Source organism: Acomys russatus, chromosome 28 (assembly GCF_903995435.1).
Source record: "Acomys russatus chromosome 28, mAcoRus1.1, whole genome shotgun sequence".
NCBI classification, from domain to species: Eukaryota; Metazoa; Chordata; class Mammalia; order Rodentia; family Muridae; genus Acomys; species Acomys russatus.
The window spans coordinates 16,183,053-16,211,009 of record NC_067164.1 but is presented as its reverse complement, the minus strand read 5'-3'; the positions used below and the strand labels follow the sequence as shown (position 1 = coordinate 16,211,009).

Genomic DNA, 27,957 nt, shown 5'->3' with positions numbered 1-27,957 from the left:
CTGATACTAAAATGCTATCAGTGAAAATCTCCTATGATTTAAGTTCATGGGTATTTTAAATTATACTTTTTTTCTGATTGTATCAGCTTTAAATGACACTGTTTGAATAGAAAGCGGTTCAAGGAAATAGGTGTCAAAGGGCAACTGTAATTGATTATGGCCTTGGTTGTAGCATGCTATCAAAATTGTATTTACTTAAATCTCAAATCCTTATCTGTGAGGCTGCAGGACTCTTACTGTGTTGGTTACTGCTTTTTTCCTCTTTCCTCTTTAAGAAAAGGAATAAAAAGCCCGGCTATTCGGATATAGGGGCTTTATGGTAGTGCAAGCATAATTGTTACCATTTCAGTGTCTTCAAAAGAGAGATTTCATTGTGGGGAGAGGGGTTGGGAGCTGCTGCAAAGGGAAGCTGGGCGGGGCCAAGAGGAGAAAAAAAGCCTCTGCGCATTATAAAGTGCTGCATGATCAATGAGCATTTTCTGGAGTCTTTCAGTGTGTTCCTGGAGCTGACATTGCAGCAAGTCTCAGGGCTCTGCAGAATGAAAACTGATTCCATTGTATTTTCTACCTCCGTGCAGACACCTGCCAATATCCTCCCCCTCCTAAACCTTACTGTGTAGGGTGAATTGTGTGGTTAATTTCCAACCCCCAAGCTTTGACACTATTAGTTAGTTTACTTTACAATGCTGTGAAATAATTTACTTGGAATCAGTGGAATATACATTCATTAAGAGACTTCAGTAATTACAAGACATCATGTGACATCTTTGGCAATACAGTTTAAACAGACCTAATTAGATTTTAATGCTCTGGTGGTGCTTTTTAATTGTACTTTTAAAACGTTTGCTTGGATTTTATAGAAATTTGATTCATGGAGTTTTGGTAAACCTGTTTGACAATTTTCTTAGGACATTTAAATTAAGATTATAAAGTGTTTTAGAAGTCTTCATTTTCTGATGGAAAAACCTCTTTGAGAATAGTTACACTCCCAGGTACAGATTTTTTTTTTTACTATTGTCATAACAGTTGCTTATCATAATTTCCATTAAATTAACAGGTTTAGATGTTGAATCATATATTTATTTGTTATCAGTTATTAAAATCACTGCAATTTTGTTCGTCCTAATTTTCCACCTATTTTAATTTAGTTTCTTTATACTTGTTACACTAAACTGTATTGAGTAGCTTTCTGTTTAAAATATTAGAATATAATTTAGTTTGGCAGAATCCATGTGAAAAATTTTTAAGTAGTAAGAAGTTACTTTCCGGAAGTGAGAGTATTTAGAATGATACAATGCTAGAATAAAAGCGCAAAGAATATATTTTAAAACTTTGAAATGAAATGCACCATTTAAAAAAGTATCTTAATACTGTAAGTAGACAAATTGTATATAATGAGTTTTCTAGAAGAATAACCTTTGGCTTGTTTGTTTTGTTTTCCTGAGACAGGGTTTCTCTGTGTCACCTTGGCTGTCCTGGATTCACTTTGTAGACCAGGCTGGCCTCAAACTCACCTGCTCCTGCCTTTCCGAGTGCTGGGATTACAGGTGTGCACCACCATGCCCCACTTTGGCTTCTTTTTAAAAATAACGTACTCTAAATGCTGAGGATCAACAATGCAGTGTGTCTGTACCGCAGTGTCAGTCTCACTGCACATAAGCCAACTGAATGGCACTTCTGGACCTTTTACCTAATTCATGTTAAATTAACATCAACTTTTTTCAGGTTTGTACTTTGACCCTTTTAGTCATGTAAATTTTAAAGGTTCTCTTATTAAATCTTAGTTAGAGAGAACTTAAAACCAGAAATATAGACATATCCTTAGTACTGTGGTTTTGATTTCAAATTTAATTTTTAAACTTTCCTGTGGTTTATTTTTAAAACCATATTTTAATTTTTTATTTATATTTTTTACATATACATATATATTATTACACATACGTAAAATTACATACAGCAAGAAGAACCACAGAACAGTCAGGAATTATATTAATGTTACATTCATAGTGTTTTGGCTATTTGTATTTGGCAACCTTAAAGAAAGCTTCTTTCCTATGTTGGTGAGTCTAAAATTCTGACTGTAAATCAATATCTATCATATCTCTATTAACTTAAAGTATCTATCTAGACCTAAAAACATCTTAACCCCTTAACAACTAAGCTTAATTGTAAGACTAAACTATCTGGTCTTCACCTCCATCAGAGACTTGAGAAGGAATAAAATTTAATTACCTGAGTAAACGGGAAGTGCAGGTTAGCAGCTTCCAAAATGAAGAAAATGACAGAGACAGTTGGATGCTTGAACAGTCACTCAACGCTCTCTATAACGTTGGAACATCATCTTCAGCCTTCTGGGCCTATATATTTGACAGACATATTTGTGAGGCAGTAACTGTTGAGGACTTGCTTACCCTGCCTTGGCAGTTTGGCCATTGACTCTGCCTGCATCCAAGCTTGCCCATTTTTAGGCAGAATGCTGTCTGTGACAGAAGTGAGGACAGGTATATGTAGATGTACACACAGAAAGAATAGTTAACGCTTTAAATCTTTAAGATCTTGAATGAATACATTTCTGAAATTCATAATAGAACTAGAAGGGGTTGGCTATAATTTATATTACTGTTTTTTCAACTGTCTAGTTTGGTGAACAAGAATAATTTGTTTTTAACTAATCACTATTTTTTCCCCAAACTAGTCAGAATGCTTCTGTTTGTTCTTTTACATTTCTGTAAAGGGAATTAATACTGCTCAAGAAACTAGAAAATTGTTAGAAATTTGAATGCGGCTTTCATTCAGTCTATAAATACTTCCTAAATGTAATATTTGTTGTTTTGTATAGATATGGTTCTAATTTCAGAATGTCATGGTTTTACTGTCAGTTGTGTGTAGCAGCCAGTCTCAGCAGTTCTCAGAAGATCAGTGGGAAGAAAAAAACCTTCAATTTTCTGTGAGGTGTGGAATAGCCTGAGTTTGAGTGACTAAGAGCTGTGTGTAGAGACTTGAGGTTTATATATAGATTTTGTATGTGACAACATGAAATACAGGAAATCACAGACCTTTAAATTCCAAATCCTTTAACGTATACTCTTTGGTTTTAATGTTTTCTTTTGAAAAACATTTATAATAATAGAAATGTTACTAGTATTGAGTATAATTCTTTTGTATTTCTTTGTGAGGTAGAGCTAGGATTATAGATTATGCTTGATGTTACAGTCACTGTTTATCAGGTTAAAGCTTGAGTATTTGACTGTACTCTTTAAAGTTGAAACTGAAATAAGTATAATATTGAAACTAAGTATAAACAAGTTTATCATATAACCTGCTTTAATGTATAATCTTACCCTGATTGATGTCCTAGGATTTTTGTTTGCTTTTTAAAGTAAGATTAAAAGAGCCGTAGAGCAGTTTCAGTTTTAGGAAGTCGTTCCATGTGTAGTTCAAGTACGGAGTGCCTGTTTGCTGTTTACCATTGGTTTGGTCGTGGTTTTATATCACCTGTGTAAGTAGTCTCTTTTCCCGGGGATTGGCTTTTTTATTATAAAACATACCAGCATATTTAGCATACATCATTCATGTAGTATTCCATTAAATTTCATGGTGTATATGTCAATATAGTGGCAGTTACTACTAGAAAGAACTGGATGGAGTAACCCTTAGGTCACACATATAAATTGGTGTGTAGGATATAAGGTAAACTAAGTATGCACATTATTTTGGCAGTGTCAGTGAAAGGTTATAATTAAGAGGCATGTTGGATGAGTTGATATCTTATACTCATTTTTGAGTTTTTAAGTACGTGCTGTGTACTTAATGGATGCTTGAAATTCAGTAGTTGGCCCAGCTTATTTTTTTTCACAAGGTTAAATTTGAAGAGTACAGAGGAAGAAATGTTTGCCATTAGTATTTTAAAAGGCTAAAATCTGTATGGATCTATATTTGTTTACTAACATTCTTCATTGTTTATGTCTAAATAATTTGAGGCCTATTTTCAGAAGTATCTTTAAGAAGTTGACATATATTGTTCTTAATTTTTCATAGTTTGATTACTCTTTACCTGTACATGTTGACAGTCTTCTGGGTGGGAGATAGTCATCTCACTATGTAATAGTCCTCGATGGCTTTGAACTCAGAGTTCTCCTCTGCCTCTAATGTACCTGTGCCTTCTAAATGTAGTGCCACCATTCTTCCTTCAATTGTCATTTTTAACTTTTCATTGTTTGGATTTCATTATAGCATTTTTAGATGTTTGTTTTATATGTGCATGTATGTATGTATATATGTATGTATGTATCTGTATTTGTGAGTGTGGGACTGTCAATATGTTATGCTGCTTTTATTTTTATAGTCTTGTCATTTGAAACTGTATATGTACATATATACCTCATGTATATATGCTTACATATACTACACATACATGTTCTTTAGGCTAGTTTTTGCAGTATAGATAATGTTTTTAGGCTAGTTTGTCTTGGGATGGTGGGCAGATGTTGCCACATTACTTTGATATCAGCTTTGGGAGAGGAGTAAATCTCTAACAGGTTAAGTTTATGGTAGTAATCCCTTTAACATTTTAGAGACACTGTAATGGCTCATAGAAGCTCCAGGCAGTTACACAATGGTAGAAACATGCAAATAAATATAATTACTTTCATAGGAGCCTATGAGATTCAGATGAGGCTTTGCAGTGAGTCTCTAATCCCACATTGATGCTTTGTAATCTAGTGGTCAGTACATTGTGTGCAAATGGGTTAGAATCATCTGTATAATGCAGTATTTGCATGCATGCAACAACTTTGAAACCGTTCTACATAGTTGGGAAATTCACTGAGGAGCTCATTTTGATATGGAATAAACTTGATCATTGATTGCTAAGTTGATGAGCATAAGAGTTCTGCTTTATTATTGGCTTTAGTGTGGAGCCTTGTGAAAATGATGACTTCTGGTTTTATTAGTGATTGGTTGAATATTGATGAATAAAAATTGGTTTTCAGCTGAAACTAGATACCTACTAATTGGTTAGGGGCTGTGACTAGTTTGTGTATATTAGTAATGTAATCAGCCCTATTAGCAGCTATTTATTGAATATTTAAGTTGTTATCAAAGGGGAATAAAATGCCAAGTACTTCATAAGATGTTTATTCCTCTAGTGAATCTAAATGATTCTGTGATTAAGTAGGGACCTATGTCATAAAAGGAATAATAAGGTTATATAAACATGGATCACAGTGACAAATACAGTTGACATTTGTTAGATCTTCTTTTCAAGTAGTGGTAACCTTCAGGTACCATGTTTATGCTGTCGTCCTCCAATTGACAGATGAAAACTTGAACCTGAGAGAGTATTCACATAATCTTTATTTTCTTAGCATTTAAACTGCTTAAAAGTTAAGGGTGCAAAAGAGGTGTGGTTTTTGCTTTGTTTTGTTTTGTTTTTTGTTTTTGTTTTTTTGTTTGTTTGTTTGTTTTTTAAGAGACAGGATTTCTCTATGTAGCCTTGGCTGTCCTGGACTTGTTTTGTAGACAAAGCTGGCCTCGAACTCACAGCAATCCTCCTGCCTCTGCCTCCTGAGTGCTGGGATTAAAGGTGTGTGCCACCACTCCCAACTGCAGAAGAGTTTTTTATTATGAGTTATATCTGTCAATATTTGTAGTATTAGAAATAGTCAGTTTTTGTATTACTGGAAATTAAAGTTCAGAAAAACTTTTAACATTTATTTAAGTACTAGGTATTACTTATTAGCTTACATATATTTAAAGCTAAGCTACTTTTCAAAAGGAACTACAGAGAAGAGTGTTAGTGCTTTATATTTCTGCACGTAGTTCTCAAGTCTGATGTAATAGAAGATAGTTAAACTGTCACTTGCCTTTATATTCAATGAATAATACATTGTTGTGGAGAAGTCCCAGAAGAAACTCAGGTGCACAGTGATAATAGGTTTGGAAAGCATGTTCATAGCTCAGGTAATTGTGCCCATTCTTCTTTATACCTCTCAGAACCGGTACAGGTGGTGGTTTGTTTTGTTTTCAATGTGTTTTACATTTACCATGTGTGAGCTTATGTTTATGTGTTTGGTCCCTCGAATTAGTAAGCGGAGACCATACGACAGCATGCAGGACTCTGTTCTCTCTTCCATTTGGGTTCTAGGGATAAAAACCAGGTTGTTAGGGTTGGTAACAAGTACCAGTCGTTTGTTTAGCATATGATCTGAGGAATTATCCTTGCATTTTGTGAAGTATCTTAAACTGGTGTACTCTGAATATGTTAAAAGCACACATTTTTATAGCATACCAGTCATCTAGAACTGGGTTCGATGGGGGTTGTTGGTAGTTTTTATTTAAATTCTACAATTTAAAAAAAAAAAAGGTCCGAGGAGATAACTCAGCTGATAAAGGCAAATGACTACCAAACCTGACAGTCGGAATTTGAACCCACTCCATCTTTGTCTTCTGATCTCTTCACTTGTGTTATGATATGGTATCCAATAGATTTTCCAAAATCTAATGTTGCCTGAAGTCTGGACTTAATAATTTACAACAAAGAATGTGAGTAGTCTTTCTTGAAATGACATTCTGGTTTTACTCATATTTAAGAGAATGTCTACCAACTAAATAAATCTGATTTGAAAAATCCTTAAAATGGAATCCGTGTTTTTTAGAAGTGCCTTTTGTTCTGTTGTCGTCTGCAGGTTTTTCTTGAGGTCACTATAATACACATTCAGCAGGAAATGCTTCCAGTTTTATTATATAGAACTTTAAAAAGATAATACACAAATGGTTGAAAAGGTTGAAATTGGTGGGGCATAGTGGCGGCACACCTGTAATCCTTGGTGGAGTGTATGTCTCCAGGATAGGATAAGATAGCCACAGAGTTCGGCCAACCTGGACTTCAAGAGAAATGTTGACTAAATAAACAGGTGAATGAGAGAGAGAAACAAAAACAGTTAAATGTTTTTTAGTGTTTTGCAAAAGAAACTAGTTTTGTTTTCTCTACCCTCATATCTGTGTTAATGGTAGGAAATACATCTACTTGTAGCTACTTACTGTAGATTTGGAGGGTGGTCTTCATTTGTAGTATTCAGCAAACTGAGGGTCCATTACTTTTGTGTTAGTGAATGATCTGCATGATGAGTAGGCAAATAGCCACCACCTTAGTATTACAAAGAGGGGTGTCTGTGTGTTTGTGTGTGTGTGTGTGTCTGAGTGTGTCTCTTGTGTCATGTCGTGTTAACATGCCATGTTTTGTGTAGTGCTACAAGTCTGCTGCACTTTGTGCACTGTGTAAGAAGGCCACTAACTGAGACCATCTCCAGACCTACTGCTTCTGGAGACAGTCTTGGGTGTCTGTGAAGAGGTAGATGCTTCCTTCACAGAAGATCCCAGTGATCACGCTTGAATAACTACCAGCTTGCTTGTATATCAAACTAGTATCTATATTGTAGACTTAAAGTAAGTTTCATTCAAATGTAGCCTTACCATTTTATTGAATTTATTAATTCAGTGCATAATCTAAACTTCTATTCTGTTTTGATGATCCCTTATGGATCAGTGTTCCCTACGATATAGCAAAATTTAGGAAGTGGAGGAAAGCTGGTGCCTTAAATATGAGTCCTAGCTTTGTCATGGATTCTTAGAAGTGAGGAATCTGAAGGCTAGGATGAAGTAGTGAGGACAGACTGCAGTTAGGAAAACCGTTTGTTCTTCTTTTAGGAGTTTCTATTTAAATTATTATGTGTGTGTTTGAGTGCCTACATGTGTGAATACACATCATGTAGGCCTAGTGCCCATGGACTTTCTGAAGAGGATGTCAGATCCCCTGGGATTGTAGTCAGAGATGGTTGTCTGCCACCAGTGTGCCTGTGGGGAACGGAACCCAGGACCTCTAGAATAGCGAGGGCTCTGAACTGCTGAGCTGTCACTCAAGCACCTAGAAACTTATTTTTGTTGTAAAAGAATATGAAGTACCAATCATGTTATACTATGAGACACATTGAAAACTGAAATGATTTTATAACTTCAATAAGATGTCATTTATGAATAATTAGAGATGATTTGTAAGTTGTTTGATCACACATTTCAGGAAGTAAAGGAGACAAGAGTACAGTGATAGTGCATACCTTTAACGGGAGTCAGGTTTCTGAGTTCAAGGAAAGCCATAGCCACACAGAAACCCTGTCTTGAAAAACCAGAGAGAGAAACAGACATAAAACCTTTTCCCCAAATTTGAACAGCTTTTACCCTGAAGGCTGTAAATTTCTTATCTTTGCATCTTGAAACGATGCAGCTTCTGTTTCCATTCAGTCACGAGTTTTTTGGTTTTCTTAGAAACTACTTAGGTTATATATTTCTAAAAGTGAAAAATAAGTTTGAGGATCTCCTCTTCCCTGGGGGCTGTTGGCTACCAGCCTACTAGTGCAGGAGGAGCCGAGGCGGGGCACTGTGAGCTTGACCACGAAATAGCTTCTGGGACCAGCTGCAGAGAGGCAGGTCAACTTTAATCCAGCGGTGAGGAGAATATATAGGAAAAGGGAAGCAGCCAGGAGATAGTCTGACAGGTGTTCACAGTGTGTTTCATTTACATTAAACAGCAGGGTCCTATGTTTTCCTGTAGGCCCAGGGAGGGGAGAGCTACCAGGGAGCTGTACCAAAGGCGACCATTACTTGATGTGGTTAGAGGCATCGGAATCTAGATGAGGTCAGGCAGAGAGCAGGAGGCCCTGCTGGAGAGAGGGAGTCCTCCATCTATCGCTGAGCTCAAAGCTATTTGGATGGGAGGACTGCAACCTTAAGTAGCAGGGTCCTCAACATAAATTCAAGCAAAATGGCTGACACAGTGACTTTGTGCGTCATTTGCTACCAAGTCTAAATACCAGAATTCAGTTCCCAGAACGACTCAGTGGAAGAAGAGAACCAATTCCTGCACCTCTATATTCGTATTGTGGTAATGTGCATGTGCGTGAGCCACACACAGCACTCACCCCACCCCCAATATGTAAATAAATAAATGTAAAAATATTTTCAGGTAATAAAGTATGTAATATTTGTCCTTCATTCACTAAAAAACTAAGCTAGGGTGGAAAGTGCTTCTTGCACAAGCCCAAACGCCTGAGTTTGGAGGGTGCTAGCACCTAAGTAAAATAGCTGGGCAAGATGGGACAGATGAGTCTTATGACTCCAGCACTGGAGGTAGAAATAGCAGACCTTTGGGGCTCACTGCTGCATAGCCTGGGTAACAGGTAAAGAGGACATTTTCTTACCAAAAAAGTGTGTGTGTGTGTTTGTGTGTGTTTTGACAGGAAAACTTGAAGCTCAGTTTTGCAGAAGCACCATATGTTTTTGATAAATCTCATAACTTTATAGTTACAGTCCTTATTCTGTTTGCACTTACTACGTTGCCAGCAATACTGTTGCCATTGCCAACGTACTTATTTACTTCCTTCCCCTTGGAGTTTTCTCTGTCTAGCCTTTCATGCATTTCCTTCTACCTTTTCTATTCTGAAAAAGTAATGGGAGTCTATACATTAAGATATTTTATAACGGGCTGGAGAGATGGCTCAGAGGTTAAGAGCACTGGCTGCTCTTCCGAAGGTCCTGAATTCAATTCCCAGCAACCACATGGTGGCTGATAACCATCTATAGTGAGATCTGATGCCCTCTTCTGGCCTGCAGGTGTTACTTGCAGGCAGAAAACACTGTATATGTAATATATAAATAAATCTTTAAAAAAAAAAAGATACTTTATAGTTTGTGTTACGTCTTTGATTAAATGGTGATTTTGTAAAATATAGGGACATTGGCTCACCCTAGATTTAAAAGTTATATATGTATTTATATATTTATATAAAGTGTCATTATATTATGTGACTATAATTAGACCAAAATAATTTAAAGTAGTTTATAGAACATGTACTCCATAAAAACTAAAAAACAAAAGTAATATTAGTAAATTAAGACCAGAGTTAAAGAGCACAGTTTAGAAGTATATATGCAATAAGCATATTTCAAGTTAACTGACAACCAGTGCTAAATGTGAAATTTGATGAATTTTGATCTGTGCAGAGTTCAGAGCTTCTGTCCATAGACAGTCTGAAAACCTCAGGTTTCTCCCAGTCTTAGATCTGAGCAAGCACTTTGTCCTTGGACCCTAATAATGGAAATATACCATGCCACCAAGCTTCATTCGTTCCTATAGGATATTATCCAAGTGTTTATTAACAAATTGATTTTTTTCTGATACTATTTAGAGCTTCTTGAATAGAGGTGACAAACTGGTGCCTTTGTGGTGTGCTGTTGACCCTTATGGTGAACACAGAACTTACATTGACTGCATTTTCTTGAACCAGAGCCATTTCCTCCACATTGGTGTACAGTCTTCACAATAAACACCTTGCAGATAGTTTGATAAATTTGTCTTACAAGTATCATATGTGTTTAATGTTATAAATGCTAATTCTTTTTTTAAAAATTAAATTTGTGTTTCTATTCTCTGTGTGCTGTGTGTACATGGATGGTGTATGGGAGCTTGCATGTGTCAGTGTGCACATGTAGAGGCCGGAAGACAACGTGCAGGGGTTGGTTTTGTTCTTCCATTACGTTATGGATTCAGATCTTCAGATTTGGTGGCAGGTGTCTTTATCTGCTAAACTCTTCAGCTGGCTTGATTATTATTATATTTTCTAAGTGTTTGCTGCTTCTTTGTGTATAAGAATACAGTGGATATTGACCATGTAACTTGTAAGCTAGCTAAAAGTCACTTATTTACTCAGTATTGTGTATTTCTTTTAGATAAATGGCTGTTGTTTGTTAAAATCTTTTTTTGTAAAAGTTTTGTATGTATGTGTACTTAAGCATAAGTACAAATAATGTTGTCTTTATCTCCCTACTCATCTTTATATCTTCTGATTTTCTTTTTCTTTTTTTTTCCCCCTTTTTAAAATTATACTAAGAAACTTCAGTAAAATACTGAGTAGGATTGTTGGCTGTGGACCTTCTCCCTGGTCTTAGAGCGGGGAGTACTGTTTTTTACCATTTAATATATCACCTTTAATGTTTTCTTGATTCTTTTATCTTACTGAAGGTGTTCACTTTTATTCATAGCTTGCTAAGGGTTTTTATTCTAGAAGCATATTGAATTTTGCCTACATTTATATGCACATTTCTTATCTCCCATTTTATGTAATTAGAACTTGATTTTTAAAAAATCATCTTGTTTTCTATGTTTCATTTCTCATTATTCCTTTGTTTCATACCTTTCATTGTATCATTGATTTGTATCTTGGCCTCATATTACTATTACTATTCTTCTTGTGTTCAAATCATGTCCCAAATTGGTTACATTGGAATCTCTTGAGGGAATGGTCTGGGTACTAGTAATTAAAAAAGAGAAGAAGAAGAAGAAGAAAAGAAGAAGAGGAGGAGGAGGAGGAAATCCCAGTTTTGCTTACCTCTGATATTGTGAAACTCATGGACAAGGATGATTTAAAGTTATTTTACTCCAAACTCTGTAAAAGAATTTCTTAAAATGCTTCTTTAAAAAAATGATTAGAAATTTTAAGTAGGTGGTGCCTTATAAAAATTTTTTTCTGAAGCAGTATTTCATGGTCTGTCACAGTAAACATTTTCAGTATTTAAAGAATTACGAAAGTTTTTATTTCAGTTTGTGATTAGTATCCAGTTTGTTCCCTAACCAGTACAGATAGAGACTAAAACTCTTAAGTATTTCATTTTTCAGTTATCCCTGTAAAATGTAAACCTCATGAAATGTGTGCTTAATTATAATACAAGCAAATCACTGCTAATGAGCAATTAATATTTTTGTTTTCTAGTTTTGTCAAAGACAGTAAATTGATGGAAATTTTTATTGTGACAACACTACATGCATAATATGTACATCTGTCCTTAGAACCTTTTTGATGGGGTAAAAAAACCACAGGAGACATGGAAATATCATAGAATCACCAACCAAAGGCCTTCTCAAAGTTGTGTGTCTTTAGTGAAGTTATATTCAAAATCTGCCTTCTAGGTCTACAGTATTGTTTTTTGGCTTGAACTACAACCAAAAGCCAGACTGACAAGATGGAGCTAAGCAAGAGACTGTCTCAATATACAAACAGTAGTAATTAGTATTATTTACTCTTCAATGTACTATTGTAAGTCTAAAGCTTAGACTGTGACAAAGAAGAGTTGCTCATAGGGACTTAGTGACAAATTGAGCAAATTCTTGAATATTGAGATGATCATACAGAGGAAACTGTAAGTATAAAGTTTATGAGAAAAGTCCCCAAAATTGATATTTTGAGGGGAGGATTGAGAGGCAGTAGACATCATGTAATTTCTATAAAAAAATTGGGCAGTGCGATGGGTTCCTCAGTTACATACAAGACTGCCGTGAGGTGAAGGGAAGAGGAGCTCCCCTGTTCTTTCCCTCCGTCTTTGTACATGCGGTGCCCTTGCACGGGTACACATAGAGAACCAACCTGTGTCATTAGGGGAGAGCCTCTCTGACCAGTAATATGTAGGGAGACATCTCATGCCTGACACTTAAGATTGTCTCTTAATAACCCATGTCTTTTGGGAGTAGCATTGTTTATTCACCTATGCAAGATACCTCCATTTAAATTCGTTTCTTGTTTTAAATTATATTTTGTAATTAACTTACAAACAAAACGTTTTTATAAGACATTTTTTCTGTAATGTTAACAATATTAAACTGGATGGTTAGGAATATAAATGGTGATGTAATACCATAATCCTATTTTCTATCATAAGACCGTTCCTTTTAGTAGCCAAGAACTATGCCCACCCAATGTATCTAGTTAATTTCGTTGGCAGGAAATTGCCTTAAAGGGTAGTGCTTAATATGTATTTGTTTCTGAAAAGCCACAGACAAATAGAACATTGGGTAAATGGGAAATGCTCTAGATCTCTAAAAATTGAGTGTATTATATTTTACCTGTAAAAAAATAAATGGTGGTACTTAAAAGTTAAGCTGCATTTTATTTATGAGGTTGAGATGTGAAGCGCTTTGCTAGAAACAGTGTGATAACAAGCCCCCAAACATAGAAATTACTTATTTTGTTCATAGTACCCATGTCCGTATTAAGCTGAGCAATATTTGTGTAAGTCACCTAAGAGGATTCTTTTGATAAAATAAGTGGTTCTTTTGTATTTTGAGGTATTCTAATGTTACATTTGCTCAGGACAGATGAAAAACAGTCTTGTTTTTAGGATGAAGACAAAGCAGTGACTCCAACTTTGTTCACCTACTGCTTCTTTCTGTCAGTATTTACAACAGTAACATCACTGGAAAGCTGTGACATGCTACACTTCCATAGATGGACTTTTTAAAGCCTGGATTTTCATGATTTTAATGTCATCTTTCTAGAAAAAAAAATAGTATAAAGAATTACTGTGCTGGCAAGATGACTCAGCAAGTAAAGGCACACAGGATAGAGATGTGAATTTGGTATCTGGAGCTCACACAAAGGTGGAAGGAAAGAACCAACTCCATCAAGTTTTCATCTAAACTCTACACTTGTGCCAGTTATGGCGTGTATTCTCATATACATCTCTCTCTCTCTCTCTCTCTCTCTCTCACACACACACACACACACACACACACACACACACACACACACACACACAGATACCTTTTTCAAAGTATAAGAAATACAAGTGAATTAACAATACTCTGGCCGGGCGTGGTGGTGCTCACCTTTAATCCCAGCACTCAGGAGGCAGAGGCAGGCACTGTGAGTTTGAGGCCTGCCTGGTCTACAAAGTGAGTTTAGGACAGCCAAAGCTACACAGAGAAACCCTGTCTCAAAAAACCAAAACACACACCACACTACACACACACACACACACACACACACACACACACACACACACACACACACACACACACAACCAAAAAACCCCCAATATTCTGCAAAGTATAGTGTACCTTTCAAAGCCTAACATGGTGAGTAGTGCATGCCTTCAATCCCAGCACTTGGAAGGAGAGGTAGGGAGATCTGTTTAGTTTAAGGCCAGTTTGGTCTTCATAGGGATCTCCAGGCCACCCAAGGCTACATGGTAAGAGTCTGTTTCATTGCACATTTCTCTTCCTCCCCCACCACCATTACAATTTCTAGGGCTTATGTTACTAATTTGAAAACCCTTTTATTAGGTTATACTCCCTCCCCCCAAAATAGCCAAGGAATAGCAAAATCCTTCAGTTATACAAAGCTATTAATATTTCATTCGTTTCTTGGGGAAAATACAAACATAGAAGACACCAATCATGTTCATTGTTTAAATGTGTATTTTAGAACCTAAAATTTAAATGTCGGTTCATAAAGTACCTAAGAAATAATTGTCTATCTATGTCTTATGAAACAATTTTATTCAAAATCCTTAGTTGTTACTACTTTTAATATTAGTTGCTTTTTAAAATTACTATTTTTTATATGTATGTGTGTTTTGCTTCCTGTATGTAAGTGTCCACAGAGACCAAAAGAGGGCATTGCCTTCCCTAGAACTGGAGTTACAGACTGGTGTGAGCTGCCATGTGGGTTCTGGGAACTGAAACTTTCTTCTGTAGTGCACCAAGTGCTTGGAACTGCTGTGCCATATCTTCAGCCCCTAAAATGATTATTTTAGGTCACTCGACACAGTTTCTAGGCCTCATTGAATTACTATTTGTGACTTTGCAGTTTACATACTTTCATAATAGGTGTAATGCTGCATTTCAAGCCACAAGTCTATGTTTTTATAACTAAGGTATTTGGAACTTTGCCCTTTTTGTCCATTTATCTTTTCCTGACCACTACAGTGAAGTCAGTGTATAGTTTAAAGTTTAATATTTATTGTTTACAGTGATAGTAATAGAATCAGTGATCACTGTATTTCCAGAAAAAAAAAAGAAAAAGGTTCCTTTTTGAGATAAAGTGGCTTCCATGTTTAGTACTTTGTCCAAGAAGCATTTCACACGACTAAAGTATCAAGAGCTTCCTGTAACTAAAGGGTTTTTGCTGTTCAGTGGCTATTTTGGGGGAAGGAGGTCTATCCTAATAAAAGAGTTTTCAAATTAGTAACGTAAGCCCGGGGAATTGTAATGGGAGGGGCGGGGTTTAGCAGCTTGGGTTATGTGTAACTATTTAAGAACATGCCTAGGAAAAGGTAATACAACAGTTGAGTTAAAACATAGCTAGAGCTCAGCTGAGAAATTGCTGAGAGAGACATACTCCAAAGTTGCTGCAAAAGTAGGTCATTGTCAAAACGTGGATTTGTTGAAGTTGTCCTGTTGTACAGCTTAACAAACAAAAAGTGGGAGAATGGTGTAGAGCGCATGTTTACGTAAGCTGTACAGGGACTAGCAGCTAACTGAAGTTTGGAGGAGCTGGCAAAGGGAGATTTGAGTGGTGGGTACGGTTCGTTGTGAACTGACCTGGAAGGAAATGATTGTAAAGAGAACATATCAGAATCTAAAAGTTCTGCATTAAGAAACCAGACAAAGAGCAAATTAAAAACCAACCAACCAACAAACAAAGTAATAAAGGAAATGATGATGGTAAAAACAGAATCTGTGACCAGTTGGCTCCTTGAAGCAGTGATTAAAATTGAGAGAGGAGGAGAGAGATTGAAAGGACAAGATATGCCTGATGATTGTGGAAAACATCGTTGTTCAGAAATCAGTCCATAGCTACTAAAAAAAAAAAAAAAGCTGTCAACAGGGCCAATGAGATGTCTGAGTGAGTAAAGGTGCTTGGATGTCTGAGTGAATAAAGTTGCTCGTTCCAGGCCTGATGACTGAAGTTTGATTCCCCAGGGCCCACATGGTAGAAAGAGAGAACCAGCTCGTGCAAACTTTTTGTGACCTCCACATGTGTGCAATGGCACAATCATGCCCCCCCCCCCCATGTAATTTTGCAAAGATATATGTTAGTAGTAGAGTGCTTTCCTAACGTGTGGGGACCTGAGTTTGATTCTCATCATTTATAAAATAATAAACTAGCTAGGAACTGATAGGAACCATTTTATGCCCATGAGATTAAGTTAGGTAAAATGAGCAAATTCTAGGAAATCCATCTACACAAATCTAGCTGGAGAGTCAAGACCCTGAAAAATCTGTTAGAGAAATTATGTTTGTAATTTAAAATGCTCCCACATAGACATCTTACTGTCCAGATGGCTTCATGTACATTAAAGGGAAATACACTAGCTGTATACATAATTTGGTGGAAAACAGACAGTGAGGGATCATCACATCCCCATGTTTGAGACCTGCATCAATCTGATACCAAAGCATCATAAAACACAGTGGGCTCATGAGATGCGTCTGCAGGTGAAGGCATCTTTTGCCAAGGCTGACTATCTAAGTTCATTCTCAGGATTCCAAGTGGGAGAAAGAGAACTGAGTCCTGCAAACTCCTCTTACCTGTTCATGTGTGCACACATGCACAGAGTAATTTTATACTTGGAAACCAATATATATCATGATTGTATAAACAATCTTAGTGTGTCAAATTAATGATGTGTGTGCACAGTAAGCAAGCTTGTTTGAGCATTGGTTGACCAGTGTAATTCATGGTGCAACACATTCAACAGAAAAAATATTTTATTATCTCAGTAGGCACAGAAAGGGGTCAAACTTGATACCCACTGATTAAAACATTCTTCATAAATTGATTATAAGACTGACCTGATGAACATCCGAGGAAACTTTGTGGCCAGTGTAGCACCTGCTGACGGGCGGGGCAGGGTGGCTGTGGCTCTTAGTGCTTGAAGTCCTAGCCTCGTAAGCCAAATGTAAAGAGCACAGCACCTTCCTCTAACACCCATACAAAATTGGAAGAAAACAAAATGTAAGTGGATAGCAATTGTTGTACAAAAATCTCGATTCTTTTACAAAATAGTTACTAAAAGTAATAAGTTTGGTAACCTCATGGTATTACAAGCTTGAAATTATCCGTTGGAAAGTAAGAGCATTTTAAAGTAATTGTAATACCACTAGAAAATATTAGGAAGCAAGGTTAATAAACTATATAGTTTATATGTTGAAAACTAAAAATTTTTCAGAGAAAGCAATGTGGCCTAGAGACATGAATGTATAGATGGACTATAAGCTAAATGCTGTTGAAGATATTTATTCTGCTCATGGTTCCAGTCAAATCCACCAAGCTTTTTGGTGGGGGTGGGGTCTTTTGGAAGTGACACATTTTAGTATTTGTACAGGAGAAGCTATAGAATATCCGAAACACTTAAAAAATAAAGAAAAATTTATGATTTACAAGAAATACAGCTTTATTAACTATGATGGATTATACAGGTATACATTTTAGGTATACCTTTTAGGATGGTTTGTTACATTATTGATAAAAGGAGAAACATATGGTTTAATGAATTAGTTGAAATTCTAGAGAATATCCATAATACAATCAGTTGGTTTATTTTGTTTTGTTTTTGAGACAGGGTTTCTCGGTGTAACAGCTCTAACTGTCCTGGAACTCACTCTGTAGATCAGGCTGGCCTTGAACTCAGAGAGATCCACCTTCCTCTGCCTCCTGAGTGCTGGGATCAAAGGCCTGCACCACCACGCCTGGCCAATCAGTTGGTTTTTGACAGAGGTGCCAAGGTGATTCAATAAGGAAAATTGTAATCTTAATCACTGGTGCCAAAGTGTTCAAGTCTCTCTTTTTATTGAAAGGAAGGATAGGTCAAGTCTTACATATGTAAAAATTTACCCAGTGAATGGTGAATGTAGTTGTAAAAGTCAAGACATGACACATTCTCGGAAAAAAGCATGAGAGACAGTGTTTATGACTTGGATTAGTAAGTGTATTGTGAATAGGATACAGTACAAACAGAAAATGAGTAATTTGGACTTTTAAAAACCTCTTTTTCAGAAGCTACTGAGAAAATGCCTAAAGAAAACACATGTTAAAAAAAATATGGTGAACAACATGACTGATAAGTGACTTATATTCAGAATTTCTTCAGTTCCATAATAGGGGAAAACAATAAAATCAAGAAAGAAATGTAATAGGCACATTTGTCTCTATAACAACCCCTACAGAATATTTATTGTATATAGAGGGAGAAATAATATGAATAGAGAACATAATACTTGAATCTTTTTTTTTAACCCTTCACTTTAGAATAGCCTTGATTGAACTGAGTGTTATCAGTACTTGATTGGGTGTGTAGAGATAGATTGTTCCAGGGTTAGGAGCACTGACTGCTCTTCCATAGGTTCCCCATGCAATGGCCACTTTCCTACATGACAGCTCATACTAGTCTGTACCTCTAGTTCCAGGAGACCTGGCACCCTCACACAGGCATCCATGTAAGCGAAACACTAGTGCATACAGAGTGAAATTTAAAACTACTTGATTTGATACCAACATTTTCTTCACTTAAAAATAATTAGATAGCTAAGTTTGGTGGTGTGTACCTTTAATCCCAACCCTTAAGAGGCAGAGGCAGAGAAGCTCTGTATGCAAGGCCAGTCTAGTCTACATAGCTACATAGCTCCAGGGCAGCCAGAACTGCATAGAGAGACTCTATCTCATAATAATAAAAAGATTAATTAGGAAGTTCTACATGGTGATGCCCATCTGTAATTCCAGCACCTGGAAGGTGGTGGCTGGAGACCATTAGCAGCTGTGCTAACTCTAAGGCCATCCTGTGTTACCTGAGACCCTATCTAAACAAAAGCAAACAAACTAACAAAAGCTACATATATACATGTTTTTAAGTGAATGACATGTACCAGCAAGTTAAAAATTAATCTTACATATTTCAAATATTATAAGCTGTGAAGTTAGCTATTGATATTTCTGCTAAATATATAGAAATAGATAATTCTGAATCAGGAGCCATGAGGTTGGAAGTGGTGGTGATTGTAGCTCAGTCAGGCCTGAAACTAACAGTTCTTGAAAGCTAGAATCATAGGCACATGATTATATTCTACCTTGATTCTTTAGTGCCCAAACTCTAAAGAAGTTGAGATTTTGTTATTTGCTGAAACCACACAATAGAAAACTGCAAGGCTGTTTGTTTTTTTAAAGCTTGTTTAAATGTTTTATTTACTGTTGTTCTGTGCACACTAGTGTTTTGCCTGCATTAAGTGGATCATATGCATGTATTGTTCAGAGAGGCCAGAAGAGGGCATCAGATCCTTTGGGACTGGAATTACAGATGATTGTGGCTTTTGGGGACTGAACCTGGGGCCTCTGAAAGAGCAGTAAGTGCTCTTAACTGCTAGCCTCTTAACTTTATTTTTAAGGTAAGTGGTACAGAAGAGTATAGATAAGTAAAGGCAAGATTTCCTCAGAGATTTTATTCCTCGATTATCTGTTAATTACCTTGGTTTATCACTCTTGACTTGCTTGTGTGTACTTTCACAAGTATACATTTTATATTCTAAATACAGATAAGATGCACAGTATATATTCTGCAGCATAGTTTTACTATATAATATAAATATAGATATTTAATAATATAGAAATCTGTGCTTCAGTATTCATTTATATATTCATTTGGTGTATATTTTCATATGCTTAATGTTAAGGCTCTATTCTTAGTGCAAGGAAGTAAGTAGGGTTTCTGTTATATTCAAGAGAGAGGAGGACAATAAAATTTAAAGGAGCCATTACTATTTAGTTCATGAAGTATTTCAGATTAAAAGGGACGAAGTGGTGGCAGGTACACTGGCTCATTTTGAGGGTTAGAGGGATGAACCCTGAGTGTGCTAGATAAGGACCCTTCCTCTGAACCACATCCGTGTCACCTATCACTTCATTGCTAATTCATTGAACCACTGTTGTATTGGTGTATACAAAGGTAATTTATAGTCTTTTGTTTCTGTGACATCATTGTTGTAATGAACAACCATGAACATTTATATTTACTTGCATGTGCATATATTTTTGTAGATAAAATTCCTAAGAAGAATAATTTAATTCTAATTGTTGAGTTTTCATATTCCATCTTCCACCCCAACTTTTAGACATTATTTGCCAGTGGGTAGAAAAATATGCTTTATTTTAGTTTGTATTAATCTGATTCCCAATAAAATTGAGCATATTTACTGGAATTGTATATTTCTGTTAAAATAACTTGTAAAATTTTGTCCATTTTATTCTTAGTAAAAATTTAAATTTTCTTTGATTCTCTTACTAACTTAATAAGCTATCATGTGTGATATTTTTGCCTACCCTATGAAGTTTCTTACTTTGTGGTATTTTTAAATTTGTATTTATGCTGTCAGAACCTTACTGTCTTCTCACATGCCTTTCTCGGAGTCGTCTTCTCTACAGCATGGAGCACTCTAGTTCCTCACACTTTCTTTAGCAGTATAGTTTTCTTATGCTGCTAGTGGATTTTAATACATCTGAATTTTCTTTTAATAATCATGGTAGGGGCCTAGTTGATTTTTCTAGCTTCATAATCATTTCTTACAAAATAAATCATTGATTGATGTGTTCTTTTCTCCCACTAACATGAAAATCACCTTGATCATATTTTAAGTCCCAAATACATGTGCTGTGGATTCAGTACTCTACAATTTTGATTATTTCCGTTTCATATTATATTTGACACCTGCTGGTAGGGCACCCCTCCCCATTGTCTTTTTCCAAAAAATTTTTTGGCAATTTTTGTGTATTTTCTCTTCCAGATGAACTTTAGAGTCAACATGTCAAGTTCCATTAAAAATCCCTTTGGGATTTTGATTGGAAGTGCATTGAATTTACAGATTAATTTGGGGAGAATTGACATCTATACACTATTGAGTCTTCCCATCCAGGACCATGGTATGCCTCTCCATTTCTTCAGGTGTTCTTTTATGTTCTACAGTACAATTTTATCGATTTTTAAAAAAAGTATTTTCATATATTTTACACACTTTTTTGTTAGGTATTTTCTTAAATCTAGTTTTTGTTGTTTCTGTGAATAATATCTTTAAAATTATTTTCTAATGAGCTATTGCTGTTGTATAGGAAGCTATTAATTTTTTCATCTTGATCTTATCATTTACTTAGTTTTTGTCGGAAGGATAATATGTTTTCTGTAAATTATGTTATTTCTTTTTCAGTAATTATACTTAAAAGTATTTTGCTTGATTTTCTGGTCTTTTATTAGGAAGGTTTTCAGAATAGCTACTGTTCTTTCTAATTTGAGTGTCTTGATTTAAGTTAAATGCTTTTCAATTTTAAGATTATGTATACTGATTTTTAATAGAGAACAAAGCAAATTTCTTTTCTGATTCAACTGGTACTTTTATGGCCATTAATATTCTATTTTATGAGAAGTTCTTATCATATAGTCCCGGCTGACTTTGAACTCACAGAGCTCTATCAGTCTCTCCCTGCTAAGTGCTGGGATTAAAGGTATATGCTACCATGCCTGGCAGTAGACACTTAGTTTAACCATACAGTTTTGTTGAGGTGAACCATGTTCTTCTTTCACCTATATTACTTAATGTGATGAATTATATGTTTACAGTTGTTGAACATAATTTAGTTTATTTTAAATAATTCCTTCAAGGATATATTTAGATAGTGCCAAAAACTACCATAAGCTAATGGTAGGACAGTTACTGCCACTATGACAAGTATTTGTATAGGTTTCTAAAGATCCCTGTCTTCTGTGGAGAAGCAATAAGCACGTAGGTGAGGAGGTGGTATTTTCAACTGTGATTGTACTAAGTAGGAAGTGAGAGATGGATGGTGAGGTAGAGAGCAAAGGAGAGCACCCCCTTCTTCATATGACCTGAGAAAGTGTAATACAAGCGAGGACGTGAAGTTTGCAAGTGGAGGAGGAAGCAGTCCATACAGAAAGAAAAGAAAATTGGTGCTGCTTTGGAATTTCTTGTATCTTCTTTCTTATGACTACCCTTTCTTTTCCAGTATATTTGTTTTATTTAAATGTTAGATGGATTACATTTACTTTTGTGTATGTGATTCTTGTTTGGGTTTGTTTATAGCGTTGTTTGTGATGAGCTTGGTAATTTTCACATGTGTTTTCTGGGTTTTGTAATTAAGATACTCGGTTTCCTAATTATGATAATGCTGTTTTAACAGCAGCTTTTAATAGAATACCATGCATTTCTCTTAAGCTTTTCCATTTGTTGATGCATACTTCTTCCCATATATGTTATTTGTCACTCAGTCTACAACACTTAATATAGGTGTACTTTATTTTGGTAGAATTGTCCTAGAAGTACCCTCAGTTTTATGCATCTTGATTTGTAATTTTAAAAATCTTACATTCTATTTAAGGCTGGGTGTAGTGGCACATGCCTTTAATCCCAGCATTTGGGAGGCAGAGGCAGGTGGATTGCTGTGAGTTCCAGGCCAGCCTTGTCTACAAACAGAGTTGCAGTACAGCCAGAACTATTATATAGAGAAACTCTGTCTTGAACCCCCTGCCCCCACAAAAAAATTGGTTAAATCTTATAGGAAATAATTGCCTTTTAGGTTTTTATTCCCTCTATTATTAATCAGTGGACTTAAAAATTCCAAATATAATATCATACTATTAATATTTAATATACTATTTCTTTTTTTCTGGATCAAGAACAGAATAACCTCACATATACATAAATTGCAGAGCCGGGCGTGGTGGCGCACGCCTTTAATCCCAGCACTTGGGAGGCAGAGGCAGGCGGATTGCTGTGAGTTTGAGGCCAGCCTGGTCTACAAAGTGAGTCTAGGACAGCCAAGGCTACACAGAGAAACCCTGTCATGAAAAAAACCAAAAAACAAAAACATAAATCTCTAAAATCCGTTGAGTTTTTTCCTGCTAACATGTGATCAGATGCTTGTTTAATTTTAATATTTATTTATTTATTGTTTAATTTTTAAACTATTTTTTCTGCTGTCCATTTTACTTTAAATGTTTTAGTTAATTTTATTTCCGAAACCTTAGTATCATTGCATCATTTTCTTTTTTTTTTTTTTTTTTTTTTTTTTTTTTTTTTGCATCATTTTCTTAGAGAGGTGTATGGAAAATTTATTAATGTTTTTTAAGCTGCATATACTTCTAGTAGTTTGTGGCTACTGTATGTTTATGTCTGAACCACTCTGGATGTGCCCACTGCACACAGACATACTCTTTTTAGTGTTTTGCCTTGGATTATTTTGTATCTGATACTAGTAACCTTTACTTATGGTTGCTGTTCCGTTCCTCAATTTTCTTTTTTCATTTTGTTTGGTTGGTTTTTTTGTTGTTTTTTGAGACAAGCTGTTTTGGCTGTACTAGACTCACTTTGTAGACGAGGCTGGCCATCAGTTCACAGAGATCTGCCTGCCTCTGTCTCCTGAGCTCTGGGATTAAAGGCGTGAGTACCACATCTGGCTCTTTGTTTCTCAGTTTTCAACCCTTTTTCTTTAAAAATGTTTATTATCTTAAGTTCTATCTTTGTGGTTTGCAAAGTTACAGAAAATTCTACTTGTAAATTTTAGACCATACAACTTTGTCTTACTTTTAAAATGATTTGTCTACTTTGTAAAGTTTGTAATTTTAAAAAATTTAATGCTAGGTGATATTAGTGGTTTTATACTGAGTTGTCTACAGAAAAGCACCTTGAAGCTTAAAAATTGAAGTCATTTTGTGTCAGTTCTGTTGAAAAGGCTATGTTAATTCTGTTGCTGATAGCTAGCTCGTTCTTACATGTAGCTCTTACTAAATGCATATCTGATATTTATGACAGTACCCAGCAGTGATTTGTACTGTTGCTTTTAGTTGTGTTCACTTTGATTTTGCTAACTTCTCTCAAAACTGTGAGTCACATTAACCAATAATATCTAAAAATATTTTGAAATCTCCTACCCCTCATTAAAAAATAAACATATTGATGTGTTGGGTGTGGGTGTGCACATGTGCGTGTGGGAGCCTACAGAAGCCAGAGGCATTCTGGGTGTGGCTGAAGTTGCAGCTGTTTGTGAACTGCTGGCGTGGGGCGTGTGGAACTAATGGATTGTGGGTCCTCTGGAAGAGCAATGCATAATTCTCTTTGCTCAGCCATGTCTGTATCTCCGGCGTGTTTCTTTTCCTGGTTGTCAGGATTTTTTTTCCCCCTGGGGTGTGTGTGTGTGTCTGTATGTTTGCTTTTGTATGCAATACGTTTGGGCTGAGAGTAATGGTGTTTATCAGTTCTTTGAATACCGAGACTCATAGTAGACACAAGGACCTCTGAATCCTCAACTGGTTTCTGGCATACAATCCACTTTGAGTAAACACACATCTTGAAGTATTTGAAATGTAAGGGTAGCCTATGTCTATCCACATACACTGGGACTGCTATCAACTGACCCATTACCATAGAGCCTGTACTCAGCACACGTTTAATACACAGCATGTTGTGGCTTCAGGCCACCTGGACACAGGCACTGCCAGCATCCTTACTTTTCTCCTCTGCTCTTCTGCTGAAGAATTCGGTATTCACCATGACATGCTGCTTAGGGAGCCTTTCTTTTCCCAGAACCTGTAGTTTTCTAGCATTACATAAGTGATGGGAGCAGCTTCAGATTTGTTTTTTGCAGATATACACGAGTCTGTTGTTTCTGACCAGGGTCCACAGTTTGGATAGGTTGACACTGGGCAGAAGCTCTGTTTTCTCTTTAAGTGCCAATTCCTCATACCAACTTTCCCAAAGTCACTGGATATGATGTTTGTTGAAGTTGATCTTGTGATGCATCCCTCAGCATCTACATCTTCCCAGGTGCTTGTGGCACTTACTAGGGTCATGTCAGTGCGAATAACATGGTAGCTGTTGAAAGGAAAGAGAAGAACTCTTTTAAAGAAAAAGAAAAAAAAAATTATATTTTGTGTGTGTGTGTGCTTTGTGTGTCTTTGTGTTTGCATGGGTGTTGCATGTATGGGCACATTAGTGTTCATTCCATCATGTATGTGGAAAACAGAGGACAACTATGTGGAGTTGGTTTTCTCCTATTTACCTGGGTTCTGAGGGTTGAACTTGAGCTGTCAGGTGTCTACAGGCTGAGCCATCTTCTTAACCCCGTTGACATTATAAGAAATACTTCAAATGATTTTAAAATATTTTGCTGCTAAACACCTTTTTTAGCTGTATTAGTTTAAAAACGATTAACTCGGTCAACAGTAGTAATATTTTAAACACTTTTATTTAACGTGAGTCTGCTTTACTATATTTGAGGAACTGGGAAGCGCAAATAATCTTTCTTCTTTTCCTCTTTGAGCTTGAGAGATAAAGAAGTTAGGATAAAACAAGAATTTATTCAGGTGCTTGTGGGCCAGCTCAGTACTAAAACACTATTGCTTAATATGTTTCAGTCTGTTTAATGTCTTATCTCTAGCAGTCAGCTACTGTGGTAACGTTATCATAGATTCTGATTCGTCCCTTAAATTCTTTCCTATTTATTTGTTTGTTTGTTTGTTTGTTTATTTATGGTGCATTTGTTTTGTTTTGTTTTTTTTTTTTTTTTTCTCAAGACAGGTTTTTCTGTGTAGCCTTGGCTGTCCTGGAACTCACGTTATAGACCAGGCTGGCCTTGAACTCACAGAGATCTGCCTCTGCCTCCCAAACCCTAGGATTAAAGGCCTGCACTATCACATCCAGCCTTTATTCCTTAAGTTTTATATCCACCATTTATTTGGCTTTTTACTATCTTTCATATGCAAAAGATATTTTCTTAATGCTTAATTCTATCAATATTCAGAACATGTTGTCTTATGTTTATTTAACCTTTCATATGAATATCACTAAATAGAAAATCTGAGTTTAGGGAGTTCAGCTCGTGATTATAGCTTTAAATAGCTGAAGGTTTTATGTTTAGTAAGTATTTTTAGAATAAATAGTTATTTGAGGTTTTATATGTGTAAATAAACCATTCACTGAAAATACCAAATTGAGTCAAGTAACTGATTACTAAAAGTAGAATCATTAAAAAAAATTCATCAAAGACATGGAAATGCCTTATTGTTGTGGAGCAAATACAGAATCATTTATTGCTCTGTAGGACATTTCTTGGTAGGTCAGATGAAAGTAGGACATAACTGTAGTCTCAGCACAAAGGAGGGAGAAGCAGGAGAATCATCCTGAGCCAGATAGAGACTTAAATGTTATTTATGGATGGACTGATTGAGTGAGTGCCTGTTCCACGGGGCACAGGTGGATGTCAGAGGGTCATTTGCAGGAGTCAGTTCTTTCCTTCCACCATGAGGGTCCCTGGGGATTTACATCAGGTCTTTGGGCTTGGAAGCAAGTACCTTAACACACTGAGCCATCTTGCCAGCCCAGATCTTTTTAAATGTACCTTTTAGTTAACATATGCTACTTTTCTTGAAATCTACATTTTTGCTTTAAAGTTCAAAATTTTGCCAGGTGAGTTTATAGAACAAAATTATTAATAATTGGTGAATAGTAGTGACAGAAGGAACACAGAATGTTGAATTCTAGGTAGTCCCAATTTAAATATGCTTATATTCATAGCCTAAGCTTTCTCCTATTGTAACCTCATATTTTATATTTGGTATGTTAAATTCTTTAGGTTTCATCTTTTACATCACATTCATCTAAAACAACTGATGGAATGGGCTCTTAATTATGTTTCTGAAACTGCCTAAATGAGTCTTTCAATACATTTTATGAATTGTGGAATTTTGAGTACTGTATAAAAGTTTCCTATTCCTTAAACATTGCTCTTTTTACTATGCTTAGAGAGAATTGGCATATGCCTCTGTATCATCACTGCCTTATCTATTTAATCGTCTTTTAAAAATACATTTTATAATTGTTTGCACTCAGCATTGTCTCTATGTACTATATATTTATGGATGGTAGTGATTATAATAAAAACCACTTTTATGTTTCTGTTGCTAATAGCTAGCTTGTTGCTTTGTTCACAAGGTGTGATTGGTGGCAGATGCTAGTTTAGTGGAGTTGGTATACATGATGGCCAGTTATTTAAAGTACATTATTTCCTTATCCTCTGGATTTAGCTATAAGGTTAGTGACTGCATTTTGAGAAAAATGTTGGCTTAAATGGTAGATGCTCAAACTTGTCCAGATTGTTTTGCAACTTCAAATTGCCATATTACTTTCTACCTTTTCTGTTCTGTGTATAAAATGATTTGCAGTATCAGTACGGGTATAACCATCTATTTGGATTTTACCATTGTTAAAAGATCTTGGTTTTTATTAACTATATCGGTTACATTGGGGAGAATGTTATAAAATAATTTTACTTTGTACTACAAATAGTACTGAAAAAATTATTACTGAAGCTGGGCATTGGTGGTGCATGGCTTTAGTCCCAGTACTTGGGAGGCAGAGGCAGGCAGATCTCCAAGCTTGAGGCCATTCTGGTCTATGGAGTGAGTTCCAGGACAGCCAGGGCTAACGGAGAAACCGTGTGTGTGTGTGTGTGTGTGTGTGTGTGTGTGTGTGTGCGCGCGCGCGCGCGCGCGCGCGCGCACTATTACTGAATAGAGATATTTGCTTTACAAACAAAACTGAAACAGTTGTTGTAGTAAAACCACCACAAAATTAAGGCTTTACAAAACACAAAAAGAGACCAGTCCAAAAATGTGTTCATTAAATATGTATGTATTTCTAATTAAGCATTCAGAATTTTCTAGAGCTGGCAATGTAGCTTATTTGGTTGAGTGATTGCCTAACATGCACAAAGCTCTGAGTTTGATCCTCTGTTGGCATAAAACTGGGCATGTGGTACATTTCTGTGATCTATTTAGGAAGTGAATATAGGGGTATCCAGAGTTTGGGATCTTCTTTGGCTGCGTAGTGAGTTTGAGGCCACACATCAGACTATCTCAGCAAAATAAAGTACATCCTCTAACAAAGCCAGACTACTGTCTCATGCTTCCAGATACCCAGTACATAGGCCTATTTCTTCTCATGTCTCAATGCCCTCTTCCCCAGTTGCCTTTCTTGAGCCAGGTTTCAGATAGGATCTGTATTTTCATTTATTCTCA

The 27,957-nt window shown here is 36.0% G+C and overlaps 1 protein-coding gene across 7 annotated transcripts in view; it reads left to right on the top strand.

Moving 5' to 3' along the window:
* Ankrd17 (ankyrin repeat domain 17) overlaps window positions 1-27,957 on the top strand; it is a 148,533-nt gene that overhangs the window by 29,894 nt on the left and 90,682 nt on the right. The window contains exon 1 of one of the 7 annotated variants that reach the window (XM_051170269.1): window positions 20,286-20,795. The exons of the other annotated variants lie outside the window; for them this stretch is intronic. Coding sequence (XP_051026226.1) covers window positions 20,793-20,795 — 3 coding nt within the window. The 5' untranslated portion in view covers window positions 20,286-20,792. Of the gene's footprint in view, window positions 1-20,285; window positions 20,796-27,957 lie in introns of those variants that run through there. 7 annotated transcript variants of the gene reach the window in all.